Source organism: Hemitrygon akajei, chromosome 21, assembly GCF_048418815.1.
Source record: "Hemitrygon akajei chromosome 21, sHemAka1.3, whole genome shotgun sequence".
Taxonomy (NCBI): Eukaryota; Metazoa; Chordata; class Chondrichthyes; order Myliobatiformes; family Dasyatidae; genus Hemitrygon; species Hemitrygon akajei.
Window position 1 is genome coordinate 62577415 of NC_133144.1, and position 14540 is coordinate 62591954.

General features: G+C 38.8%; 1 protein-coding gene across 2 annotated transcripts in view; it reads right to left on the reverse strand.

Moving 5' to 3' along the window:
• parga (poly (ADP-ribose) glycohydrolase a) overlaps positions 1 to 14540 on the reverse strand; it is a 165024-nt gene that overhangs the window by 17688 nt on the left and 132796 nt on the right. For both annotated transcript variants that reach the window (XM_073025591.1, XM_073025592.1), the window contains exons 14-15: positions 6690 to 6768; positions 4907 to 5015 (exon numbers count right to left, since the gene is read on the reverse strand). In XM_073025591.1, coding sequence (XP_072881692.1) covers positions 4907 to 5015; positions 6690 to 6768 — 188 coding nt within the window. The remainder of the gene's footprint in view (positions 1 to 4906; positions 5016 to 6689; positions 6769 to 14540) is intronic.

Genomic DNA, 14540 nt, shown 5'->3' on the forward strand with positions numbered 1-14540 from the left:
AAAACTATTCCCAGACAAAAAAAAAACTTTACTGGTGCATTAAGTCCCCCCTTATTTGGTTTGCTTCTTTATTTCTTGCTACTAGATCTCATTGCTTAATTGTAAGTTTACAGCTGTTGTTGATTACTTATTATTGCATTGTTAAGCAATTAACCTTCAACATCAGGTCAGCTATTAAATAATCATTTATATATTTATTCATTCAGTAGTCAAAGGAATTTTAATCAGTATTTGAATTTATCTTTTGTGAGACCAAGTACTGTCCTTTTAATCAGCTCCATGCGTATTATAACACAATGGTGAACAATAAAAATCCAACTTTAAACTCCAACTACACCAGGGGACTGGAGCTTAAGGAAACTGGGAAACTCCTGAGCGAGTGCAGAATCGATGGAAAAGTCAATTTATTCTCTTAAGTGTCTGAAGCCAGAACTTGCCATTCTATTCCTTCCTTGCCACTTTATGTACAGTAAATGAGTCTCTGTATACAAGCTGGAGGAACTCAGCAGGTCAGGCAGCATCTATGGAAAGGAATAAACTGTCGATGTTCTGGCCCGAAACATCATCTGTTTATCCTTTTCTGTAGATGCTGCTTGACCTGCTGAATTCCTCTAGCATTTTGTACGAGTTACTCTGGATTTCCAACATCTACAGAATCTCTAGTGTTTATGTATATATGACCACAATCAACAGCTGATTGTATGTTGTGTTTTATTGGACTGCTTTTATATTCATTGTTTTTTTTATGCACACTATTTTTTTTATACTGCATTGGATCACTTTGTTCCTCTTTTCACTTGTGTACTGTAGAATGACAATAAACAACCTTTAATCTTGCATACAGCCAAGGCAGAGTGTCTGAATTTAAAGTAAAATAAGAAACTCAACAATTTTCTCTATTTCTCTAAATTATTTTCCCCATAAGTTGTCAAAAACTGCACCCTAAACACAACTGTAATGATAAAAGCCACAGTCATACTGGGGTACAAAGTATGAGCTTGATTGTTGTGACTTTGGTAGTTCCAATGAAAGGTGAATTGGAAAGCTCTGAACAAGACACTGTGCAAGTGTAGATGAATGGCTCTGCCTTTGCCAAGACTTGAGAAAGAATGTGACCTCACAGTCAGTGATTAGAAAGGTTGGCAGTGTGGAGGATATGTTCAAATTCATCCTGTTTCAATATTATTCAAAGTTAAGTCCACTTTGGAGATTTGACACTGATACCTCCAGGAACACTTAAAATTACTGTATTGTCAGGAGTGTCCATGCCACCTTTCTTGGTTGAACTATTTAAAGAACCACTTGGGGGGAGGTGGTTTACTAAAATTTATTCAGCTAAGATTATCAGACTGGCTAGTCGTTTGGTATTGGGATGTTGAGTTTGTTTTGGCTTTACATTACAGGAGAAGTTCTGCCCCAAAAAAGCAAATTCTTAGAGGTTATAGACAATATTACACTAAAAGAGAGTCTCCCATTCCCAGACAATATTACACTAAAGGAGGGTCTCCCACTCCCATTTTTTTAAAATCTTATCAGGAGATTGAAGAGTGTTTTGAAGGAGCTAATACTCAGCCAGAGGATGGAATGGGGTCAGAAGTAGTATAGGGTATTCTCCAAGTAATTTAAAAGTTAAACATTTCATTTTTATTTTAATAGAGAATGCAGGATCAGCAAAGCATGAATTTTCACACTACTCAATCTCCCACACTTCTAAAAGGCTGGTCCAAAATAACAGTTATCTACAATAGGAGCTGTGGCACAGGTCCATCCCTGCTCTTCCAAAGTATATTTTGCGGTGTTGTGAGCGAACTGTGATCAGTTTAAGTGGCTCTAGAACAGTATGGCTACAGACTCTGAAAATTATTAATCTATACAAACAAAACTCCATCCATCCTTATGAGCAGCCAACGTGAGTTCATTCTTCTCTCCTGAAAATATCCTGATTTTCAGAATTTTGTTGTGTGAACAATGACACAGAAAATAGACTGTAGAAGAGTACAGTATAGACACAAGCACACAGGCCCACCATGATGTGCTGACCATCTAGATCAGGGGTTCCCAACCTGAAACTCCTGATCTAGATCATTAATAATTTTACCATCACTGAACTACATTCCCACAGCCAATATACTCACTTTCAAGGACTCATTTCATGTTCCTGACATTTATTACACACTTATTACTATATTCTCTCTTTCATAGTTGCAGTTTGTTGTCCTTTGCACATTGGGTGTTTTTCCGTCCTGTTGGGTGCAGTCTTTCATTGATTGTATTGTGTTTCCTGCATTTACTGTGTATGTACGCAAGAACATGAATCTGAGGGTTGTATATGGTGACACATATGTACTTTGATAATAAATTTACTTTGAACTTAATTTTATGTCTTTGCACTGTACTGTTGCCCCAAAACAACGAATTTCACGTCATCTAAGTCAGTTACATAAATCTGATTCTGGTTCTTACCAGCTCCCCAGTATTCAGCGAAACCGAGCTCACACCATTATACATGGAGTTGCTGCTGCTACCGGACAATCAAAATGCCACAAACGTTTCAAGCGACAATTTACTTTCCTTACCCAATTTGTACTCTATCACTATTTCCACTGTTGCTTCATTTTTCAGGGAGCGAGAGATTTAAAAGCAAAGTACCACTGAATTCAGAAATGCTCGATTGATTAGTATCAAATCTCTGTGATATACGAGGGGCTCTAGTATCTTTCAAATGACTTATCCCAGTTTGATAGATTATAACCTAATAAACCTGCTTTGCAAGATCAACAAATATGTGCTAGCCGTTGGAAAACTTCTAACATATTGTTGACCCTGATGCTTAAAGCTGAAATGTGTTTCTATCTTACAGTATTGATCCTGAACCCAACAAGCTGAAGCAATCAACAAGGAGGGACACCCAGCAGCTGTATTTTATGAGGATTTTGAAGAGATTTGGTATGTCACCAAAGACTAACAGATGTAAGACAGAGAAGATTCTGGCTGGTTGCATCACTGCAGTATGGATCCAATGCACTCAAGAAGGCAGCTTCTTTCATTAAGGACCCTTACCTTAGAAGTCATACCCTTTCCTCATGATTACCAACAGGAAGGAGATACAGGAGTCTGAAGACTGAAGTCTGAAGACCCCACACTCCCCTCTGCCATCAGATCTCTGAATGGTTTGTGAACATAACTTTGCTTTTTCTCTTTTGCACTATTCAGTTTTTTTGTAACACAAGTCATTTTTGTCCACACTGTATTACTGCCACAAAACCACAATGCTACTGTGGTGTGGGTGCTACAACAGTGTGGCAGTTAGCATGACGATATTACAGCTGGGGACATTCCAAATTTGGAGTTCAATTCTGGTGCTAAACCGAAAGGGGTCTCCGTACGTCCTCCCGGGTTTTCAAGGCTGCTCCCGTTTCCTCCCACAGCCCAAAGACACACCGGGTAGATTAATTAATCATTGTAAATTGTCCTGGGATTAGGTTATGGTTAATCAACGTTGTGGGATTGCTGGAGCGGCGTGGCTGGAAGGGCCAACTTGGTGCTGCATCAATAAATAAATAAGTAAAAGTACATTTCATGACACATCAGTGATAATAAATCTGAATCTGATTCTAAAAAAGAAACATCTATATCCATTGAAGTATAAAAAATTCATAAGTTTGAATCAAATTGAACTCCTCTATATTATGTTTAGTGCTATTAAGTTGTTTCTAACAAGAATCAAGCTCAAGGTTTTTTCTAAAAAGAACTATTTTATATACAAAGGGGTTTCCCACAGCTGTGATGGGAATGTACGCTCAAAGGTCACTTTATTAGCTACCTCCTGTACTGAGTTTATGTTTGTGGTCTTCAGCTGCTGTAGCCCATCCACTTCAAGGTTCAACGTGTGTTTAGAGATGCTCTTCTGCACACCATTGTAACATATGGTTATTTGAGTTACCATCACCTTCCTGCCAGCTTGAACAGGTCTGGCCATTCTCCTCTGACTTATCTCATTAACCACAGAATTGTTGTCCACTGGATTTTTTTGTTTTTGTTTTTTGCACCATTCTCTGTAAACTCTAGAGAGGGGTTTCCAACCTGGAGTCCACGGATCCCCTGCTTAATGGTATTGGTCTATGTATAAAAAAGGTTAGGATTTCCTGCTATAGAGGCCGTCACGCACGAATATCCCAGGAGATCAGCAGTTTCTGAGATACTCAAATCACCCCGTCTTGGACCAGCAATCTCACCATGGTCAAAGTCACTTAGATCACATTACTTCCCCATTCTGATAATTGGTCTGAAAAACATCTGAACCTCTTGACCACGTCTGCATGTTTTTATGCATTAAGTTGCTACATGATTGGCTAATTAGATGCCTGCATTAATGAGGTGTATATGTGTACCTAATAATGTGGCCGCTGACTGTATACTTGCATGTTAAAAACATTCATGAGGTGACATACCTTTTTAATGCTAGTCATATTCTGGTACCAAAAGTTCACTTAGCCAGGAATTTTCACACACATTTACCTTCCATCTCAATTTTTCTGCATTCTCACATATAGCTGAATTCAGTGTCAATTTAAGCATTTACTTTTCTAACCAACATTGCTACAGTTTCTAAGTAAAGGAAGTCCTGAGTTCTGTAATTGATTTTACTGCTTTGACATTTCTTCTTATAAAAGCTTTGAATTAATTCTGAACAATACAAACCTTCACATTGAAGCAACAGTTAAACATAATTACTGATATTATAAGAACTCATTTACAAAACTGAATTTTGATTTATTCTTAAAAAATGTTTTAATTTCCCACATTAGAATGGATTATTCAAAAGTACAAAGGAGATACGAGATAAAAGAGGATTTAATTATCAAAGGAAAATAGACACACAAAATAATGAGATTTAAACACTCACCTTATTAATTTCTCTCTTTATATTGTGAGGGGAAAATTGATCTTGATAATGTCTGAAAGGCAACGCATCTATGGCTACAATCTCTGTGTGGTGCCTCTGCCAAGCATCCCTGCACCAAATCAAGCAAAAAATAATTTTTAAAAGAACAATCTGAGTTTGTCTAAAAATCCTGAACTGGCCACTCATATGCATCTATATCTTGAATATATATTGAAACTATAAAGCTATCAAAGTCAGCCACTAAGAGCAAGCTAGGGAATAAGAAAATCTTCTTTTCTATAAAAGCAGATTGAAAGAGTACATGGCTATTTATAAATTATACTCTCCTTACGTAATATAGAAATGAAACCAAATATAGTATATAAATCTGGACAATTTCAGTCTTTTAGAAGACGCATTTTTTCTCTTACTCAGGAAATGACAACTTATTACAAAGGTTCTGAAAGATTTTTATTTGAATAATCAAAGCATATATAACAAACTAAGATGTTATTTCAACATGGTGAAAAAAATTTACAAATGAACCCGCATTTTTAACACTGATGTAGATTAGGTCACGCCTCTTGTTTAATCACGCGCTAATGATTCAATTTTCTTTAATTTATGAAAGGTCCCAGTGAAGGGTCTTGGCCCAGAACATCAGATCGTTATTCCTCCCCATAGATGCTGCCTGACCTGCTGAGCTTCCCCAGCATTTTGTGTGTGATACTCTGAATTTCCAGCATCTGTAAAATCGCTTGTTTTTTTTCTTTAATTTATCTTGTGTAAAGCATCAAGAAACATTTCTCCATAGTGTCTCTTCATCATTTGGAGTGAAAAGGGCAGTCTCATAAACTACTTTGTGTGACTTAAATGAATCTTCCAGCCTGGGTGTCAAGGGAATGCAGCATGTTTTGTCTTCTCCACTTGGGCCATGTCTCCCTTGCATTTGCCAAGAGAAGGGAGCCAAAGGTAATTTGGCTGGATGTTCAGTACTGAGATCTGAGCACAATAGAATGTAGTCTGGCATTTTGCTTTCTTCGAGGGAAGGCTATTGTCCAAGTGTAGCTACTTGCTGATAAAATTACACTCTCACCTGTTCTGCATTCCTAATGACTAGAGCTTCTGAGTGTTGGAGGAAAGTGCAGAAAGCCTGAAAATGTATGTCATACATCTGGAGATTGATCTCCAAGACCTGACAAAGTTACAGGTCTCAGACTAACATTCCTCCCTGCTCCATTATTACTCGTCAATATATAAACCAGGTCCAATACATTCACTGCTCTGGTAGCAAAGCTGATATGCTGGTAGAGCTTTGGCAGGACTGTTTTTAAGTTGGCATAATTGAAGTCACCAACAACAATGAAACCACCATCAGGGTGAGTGATTTCAAAGTTGCAGATTGTGCCATACAGCTCCTGCAGCGCTTCCCCAGCACTAGCACAGTGTTGTCTTTTGCCAATTGGTTGTTTGTCCACCCTGTCGGGTGTGGTCTTCATTGATTCTGTTATATTTCTTGAATTTACTGTGAATGCCTGCCAAGAAAAAGCTTAGGGTTGTATGTGGTGACATTTACGCAGTTTGATAATAAATTTACTTTGAACATTTGAACTTTGAAATTCATCTCAGGGTCAATGGTCTGAAATTTCAGCTTCTAATCGAGTAGCTGCTATGTTACCTGGAAATGTAGCCATTTAATACACACCATACCTCTATTATCTTGCACTTTACAGAAAACAAGATTCTGTTTTTGAAGAAGAGACATAATTTCTTCATTGCAAGCTAAATATTCTTCAAATAATACCTGGGAATCTGATCATTGCAGCTCCCGACCCATCTGTATGTATCTGCATAGCCTTCATAGATGCTGTACTGCTCTGTACCTAAAAAAAAATGGAAAGATTGGCTGTAACAAATTATAATTCTTTTAAAATCTAGGAAGAGCAGCTATTTAATTTTGAAATATCAGAAATTTAATGACAGAGCAGAGTAGAATTATTCCATCATTTGTTGAAATAAGTCAACTTAGATACTGGAAATTCCTTTCAACAGAAAATCAAAATAAATGTATAAGTACAAGGATAAAGGAATGAGAGCAAAATTTTGGATAAATGACATTTACATACAGATGCACTTCAGTTATGCTCACTGAATTCACTGTTCACTGTAAGTTGCGCAGGTGTGCAGCCACACAGTAACTAAAATGTTCCTATGCACATTGCCTTTATTGCCACACAGCTAGAACTGGATGTTGCTAGAAAAAGTTTACAAAACAAAGATTTTCTTTGTTGTACAGTATTTTCATTATACCCTTCAATTAATAAAAAACGAATGAGGTTCTTCAAGTTTCATTCTAAATATTCATAATACTCATATTACAGAAAAAAAACATTTAAAAGTGCTGCACAGTTTTCAGGCTGCTTAAAAATTTCCTGTTCAGAGCAATGGTTAGTCCGCATAGCTATTAAAAAAAATTAGAGGGAATGTTGCCTGCACTATAAAATTAATGAACCACCTTAATGGAGGTTCAATTGATTCATAGCTTTTGCTTTTAACTGGTGAATGTTGATTATGATGCAAGATCGTCTGGAGACCATGGTTGCTAGAGCACAAGTGAAGACAAAGCAAATCAGCCATGATCACTGGGCGGAACAGACTCAATGGGCTGAATGATCTAATCCTGCTTCCACGCCTCATAGTCAAATCCAGGTAGTGTGGCTGGACATCATTCACTTTCAGCAACTGATTCCCTCAAACATCAACAAAGAAGTGTCTCCCTTATTATAACCACTCGTCTTGCAAATCTGCAGATGAGTCCACTTTAACTAATTAACTAAATCAAATGTCACAAATGGGTACAAGCTTTGGAAACATTAAACACTAGCTTGCTGTTCCTCTTTTCCACTATCTTTTTTTTTGGTTAATTTATAATAATTTTGTATGGCTGCCAAGAGCAATTTTCATGTTATATATCAGAGATAGTAAACCTAATTCTGATTAATACAGCAATATTGATATAAGAATAGTAACAGTATTGATATTGATCATATCAACTGAAGCAAAATGTTAGAGACAAATACAAAATCATTTTAAGCTTTTGATCAGCACAAAATCCTAAACTGCACCAACTATCGTCTTATTTTTCTTTGATGCCACTTCCATTCAGTCAAATAACACAAATTTCTTCACGATGCCATTTTATTAACGGCCATCTACAGTGACAATGCAGAATGAATAATGCCCTTGTCAATCAAGCTTGCTATCCTTATTGTGGTGAGAAAGATGGATTTATGTGCAAAATTTATAACAACTGCCTTCCATTCACTATAATTTTCAACAGAAGAATTATGTTGTTATAGTGGACTGTATGCTGCATCTCATCTGGCCCTTCCCATACAGCTCAATAAATGATGTTAAATAATGGCCTGGATTTTCCAGGAAATAGTACAGGACAAGGACTGCATGAAACACCCTGGCTCCATGGTACAGGTTTTCCAATTAAACACTAGGACAAGGAATCTGTGACATCAAAGTGATCTCATTAAACTGTCTAGGAACTAAAAGGTTGAGAAAATTTCAATGGTAATAAAATTGGAATTAAAAAGCTGATATTAATCTTTAAAATACACATTTTTTATTAAAAACACAAATAAAAGTTAGAACCATTGAATTTAACTAATTTGAAATATCATTCAGATTTTTTTAAAAATTGCCTTGTATTTCAAACCACACAATTTACAAGATCTCCTGTAGATTTTATGATGGGAGGCAGCTATATTGTGACCAAAAACCCTCTGAAGTCATCACCTCTGGAAACCACTAATTGTGAGCAAACATTCACAATCAAGGGTCAATTGCAAGAATCAACTTTATTTTGTCATATGCATTTACATTGTTAGGAATTTGCTGTGATGTATTGGTGCAACATACAACAATTACAAAGAATTACATAAAATTCTTTACAGGTTAAAGTATGTATAAGGAATAAATACCTGCAGGCAATTACAATGTAAACAGCATTTTAAAATGGTTTAAAGATACACTGCTGTCTAATCCAATTCTGCCCTGAATTCTCAGAAGTCCAGTCACCAGGATGAATCACCCTGACTGAGTATCCCTTATTAAATCACAAGAGATGCCAGCTATTCTCCACTTTATCTTTGAACTGACCTCTTATCCAATAAATGAATGTCATCAAAAACAGGTCTTTGCTGGAAAAACATTCAAAATCATGAAAAAAATAAAATCATCGATGATTATTATTAACAAGTAAAATTGATGTAATTTTATCCTGAGATTCTGATGTTAACCACGAAATGTGGAGGTGTTACTGCTAGTCATCATCTAGGTTGAAGCTTCAGATTAGATTACAGTTTTGCAACCCTGTTAGTTTTGAGTTGCTCAAAACAATGTAAAATAATACAACTCCAAATGTAAACACCATCTGTCTGTAAAATGAAAGAGCTGTAGCTTTCTCTTAGAGCAGTTGATATCAAATTGTAATTTTCCCTCAGGATGTTCTCTAGTGATCCAGCTATAAAATTTTCTTCAGTTTAAGCATGAAGGAAAAATTTTAAAACATAATTGGCAACCTCAATCATTTTGTAATAGTCTGCTTTTAAGTGAATGATAATAAGCAAATCAAATTAAAATGAAGCTCCATGCTGCAATCACAAAGTAGGCAAATTACTGACAACTACAATCTTCAACACTGAATCTGATTCCTGACCATCAAGATGAAATAGCAAGAGGCTTATGACAGTCAAAAAACACAGTACATTCAAAAGTCTGTGTGTTTAAAGCCATAATTATTTAGCCAAGCTTTTATGATTTAAGACTATTGAAAATAGGCTGCTGTTAGAAGATGCTTACTACAGCTCCCTCTACTGTTGAGTCACAGTACTACAGCCAACTGCATGCAACTTTCTGAACAACGCGCTTAAAATGCTGGAGGAACTCAGCGGGTCAGGCAGCATCTATGGGGAGGGGAGAGAGGGGGATAAACAGTCGACACTTCATCATAGATGCTGTCCGACTTGATGAGTTCCTCCAGCATTTTAGACCAGAATTAGACCATTGAGTCTGCTCTGCCATTCCATTATGTCTGATTTACATCCACTCTATCTAGGCCTTTCAATATTCAATAGGTTTCAATGAGACCCCCTCCCCAGGTTTTTAAATATCCAACAGGTTTCAATAAGATCTTGTGTGTGTTGCTCAAGATTTCCAGCATCTCCCGAATATCTTGCGTCCAAGATTGGCAAAGGGAACACTGAACTGTTTTTGTCACCTTTGCCAAAGTCATTAGTCAGATGCTGTGGTTAAGAAAGTCCTTAGTAACACAGAACACCACTGCCAACAGACTTGCTGTTTAGACAAAGTACCTCACCACTGAGAAAGCCATCTCATTTGTGAAGAGGCAATTCCCAACTGAACTGGAATCACTGAAGGATGATCAACAGCTGTGGCAGGGTCTGATTGCTATCACCTCCTTCAATGTAAAAACAAGCAGTATACGGTATGAGGCATCAAGGATTTGCTCTTAGATGAACTCAATGCTGCATATGTCTGACAAAACAACCCCCGACGACTGTGTGATTTCACTCTCTGTGACCGATGTGAGGCAGTGTTCAGGAGAATGAACCCACAGAAAGTATGAGGCCCAGATGGGTACCTGGCTGAGCACTGAAGACCTGCACTGGTCAAATGCCTGGAGTGTTCACTGATACCTTTAATCTCTCGTTTCAGCAGTCTGAGGTACCCAGCTGCTTCAAGCAGGCTTCAATTAAACCGGTGCCTATGAAGAATGTCATAACCTGCCTTAATGACTATCACCTAGTAGTACAGTGATGGAGTATTTTGAGAGGTTAGTGTCAAACCAAATCCTGCCTGAGGAGTGACTTGGATCTGCTCCAATTTGCTTACAATTACAATAGATTGACAACAGATGCCATTTTATTGGCTTTTCACTCAACCCTGGTATATCAGGACAGTGCAGATGCATTCATCAGGATGCTCTTCATTGACCACAGCTTGGCATTCAATACTATCATCTCAGAATCAGATTTATTATCACCGGCATGTGACGTGAAATTCGTTAACTTAGCAGAAGCAGTTCAATGCAATACATAATACAGAAGAATAAAAAAATAAGTAAATCAATTACAGTATACATATATTGAATAAATTAAAATTGTGCAAAAAATAGAAATAATATATATTTTAAAAGTGTGGTTGTGTCCAAGGGTTTGATGTCCATTTGGGAATCGGATGGCAGAGGGAAAGAAGCTGTTCCTGAATTGCTGAGTGTGTGCCTTCAGCTTCTGTACCTCCTACTTGATGGTAACAGAGAGAAAAGGACATGCCCTGGGTGCTGGAGGTCCTTAATAATGGACGCCACCTTTCTGAGACACCGCTCTCTAAAGATGTCCTGGGTACTTTGTAGGCTAGTACCCAAGTGGAGCCAAATAAATTTACAACCCACTGCAGCATCTTTCGGTCCTGTGCAGGATACCAGACAGTGATGCAGCTTGTCAGAATACTCTCCACAGTACATCTATAGAAGCTTTTGAGTGTATTTGTTGACAGACCAAATCTCTTCAAACTATAGCCGCTGTCTTGCTTTCTTTATAACTGCATTGATATGTTGGGACCAGGTCAGATCCTCTGAGATCTTGACACCAAGGAACTTGAAATTGTTCACTCTCTCCATTTCTGATCCCCCTATGAAGATTGGTATGTGTTCCTTCGTCTTACCCTTCCTGAAGTCCACAATCAACTCTTTCATCTTACTGATGTTGAGTGCCAAGTTGTTGCTGCGAAACCACTCCACTAGTTGGCATATCTCGCTCCTGTATGCCCTCTCGTCACCACCTGAGATTACACCAACAATGGTTGTATCATCAGCAAATTTTCAGATGGTATTTGAGCTATGCCTATCCACACAGTCACAAGTATAAAGAGAGAAGAGCAGTGGGCTAAACACACACCCGAGCTGTACCAGTGTTGACTGCCAGCAAGATGTTATCACCAATCTGCACAGACTGTGGTCTTCCGGTTAGGAAGTCAAGGATCCAATTGCAGAAGGAGGTACAGAGGCCCAGGTTCTGCAACTTTGATGAACAGCATCCTGACATAGGTGTTTGTGTTTTCAAAGTGGTCTAAAGCCATGTGAAGAACCATTGAGATTGCGTCTGCCATTGACCTATTGTGGCGATAGGCAATTTGCAATGGATCCAGGCCCTTGCTGAGGCAGGAGTTCAGTCTAGTCATGACCAACCTCTCAAAGCATTTCATCACTGTCGATGTGATGTGACTGCTACCGGGCGATAGTAATTAAGGCAGATCACATTCTTCTTCTTGGGCACTGGTATAATTGTTGCCTTTTTGAAGCAAGTGGAAACTTACACCTGTAGCAGTGAGAGGTTGAAAATGTCCTTGAATATTCCCGACAGTTGGTTCGCATAGGTTTTCAGAGCCTTACCAGGTACTCCATTAGGACCTTCCGCCTTGTGAAGGTTCACTCTCTTTAAAGACAGCCTAACATCGGCCTCTGAGGCAAAGATCACAGGGTCATCGGGTACAGCAGAGACCTTCACAGCTGTAGTTATATTCTCCCTTTCAAAGTGGGCATAGAAGGTGTTCAGTTCATCTGGTAGTGAAGCATCGCTAACATTCATGCTATTCGGTTTCTTTGTAGGAAGTAATGTCTTGCAAACCCTGCGAGAGTTCTCAAACATCTGATGTTGCCTCCAACCTCATTCAAAATTGTCTCTTCACCCTTGAAATAGCCCTCCACAAATCATACCTGATTTTCTGGTACAGGCCTGGGTCGCCAGACTTGAATGCCACAGATCTAGCCTTCAGCAGACGATGTACCTCCTGGTTCATCCACGGCTTTTGGTTTGGGAATGTACAGTAAGTCTTTGTAGGCACACACTCATCCACACAGGTTTTAATGAAGTCGGTAACAACTGCAGCATACTCATTCAGGTTCGAAGATGAATCCCTGAATACAGTCCAGTCCACCGATTCAAAGCAGTCCTGTAAGCGCTCCTGTGCTTCCCTTGTCCATACCTTCTTGGTCCTCACTACTGGTGCTGCAGTCTTCAGTCTCTGCCTATACTCAGGGAATAGAAGTAAAGCCAGGTGATCAGACTTCTCAAAGTGAGGGGTGGAATAGCACAATAGGCATTCTTGATGGTGGTGTAACAGTGGTCCAGGGTGTCAGTAAACTTCAAGACCCTGGCCTCAATACCTCCTTGTGCAACTGAAGCCTGGATTTCCTCACTGGAAGACTCCAGTCAATTCAGACTGGCAACAACATCTCCTCTACAATCACCATCTGCACAGGTAGATGACAAGAATGTGTGCTTAGATCCCTGTTCAGCTCACTTTATACTTATAACTGTGAGGATAAGCACAGCTCCAATACCATATTCCTGTTCCTGTCAACACTACTGTGTTGGCCGAATCAAAGGCAGTGACGAATCAGCATACAGCAGGGAGATTGAAAATCTGGCTGAGTGGTGCTACAACAACAACCTCTCACTTAACATCAGCAACCAAAAAACTGATTGTTGACTACAAGAATAGGAAACTAGAGATCCATGAGCCAGTCCTCATTGGGGGATCAGAGGTGGAGAGGGTCAGCAACCTTAAATTCCTTAGCGTTATCATTTCAGAGTCCGGGGTCCAGCATGTAACTGCCATTACAAAGAAAGCATGGCAGTGCCCCTACTTTCTGTGAAGTTTGTAAAGATTCGACGTATCATCTAAAACTGAGAAACTTCTATAGATGCACAGTGGAGAGTATATTGATGGGATGCCTCACAGCCTGGTATGAAAACACCAATGTTCTTGAATGGAAAAGCTTACAAACAGTAGTGGATACAGCTCAGTCCACCTCAGGTAAAGCCCTCCCCACCATTAAGCAAATCTCCAAGGAGCACTTTTTCAGAAGAGCAGCATCCATCTTCAAGGACCCCCATGATACAGACCATGCTCTCTTCTTGCTGCTGCTGTCAGGAAGGAGGTAGTGGAGCCTTAGGAACCAAACCACTGGTTTCAGGAATTACCCCTCCACCATCAAGCTTTTGAACCAGAGGTAATAATTTCATTCACCCCAACACTGAACTGTTCCCACAACCTATGTACTCACTTTCAAGGACTCTTCATTTAATCTTCTCGATATTTATTACTTATTTATTTACCTATCATTACCTTGTTTATCTTTTGTTTTGAATTTGCATACTGTTGGTTAATCTGTCTTGTCTATGGTTTTTCATCGATTCTACTGTTTCTTTGTAATTATTTTAAAAATGCACAAGACAATGAATCTCAGAACAGGAGATGGTGACACAGTTTGAAAATAAATTTAATTTGAACTTTGAATGTTGCCATTCTGAGATTAGCATCTTTATCCACACTTTACTCCACAGAACTCTTAAAGTCAAACAGACAAACCTAGCTGGAGAAGCAAAGGGAAGCCTTACAGTCTAAGTTCTCCCTGCTGTCTATAAGGAGTTCGCATGTTCCCCGGTGACCACATGACGTAGGTGTTAGGATTAATGAGCTGTAGGCATGCTACACTGGCATTGGAAGCCTGCGGGCTGATCTCCGGAAGGTGCTGGGTGTTGAAGCAAATGACCCACTC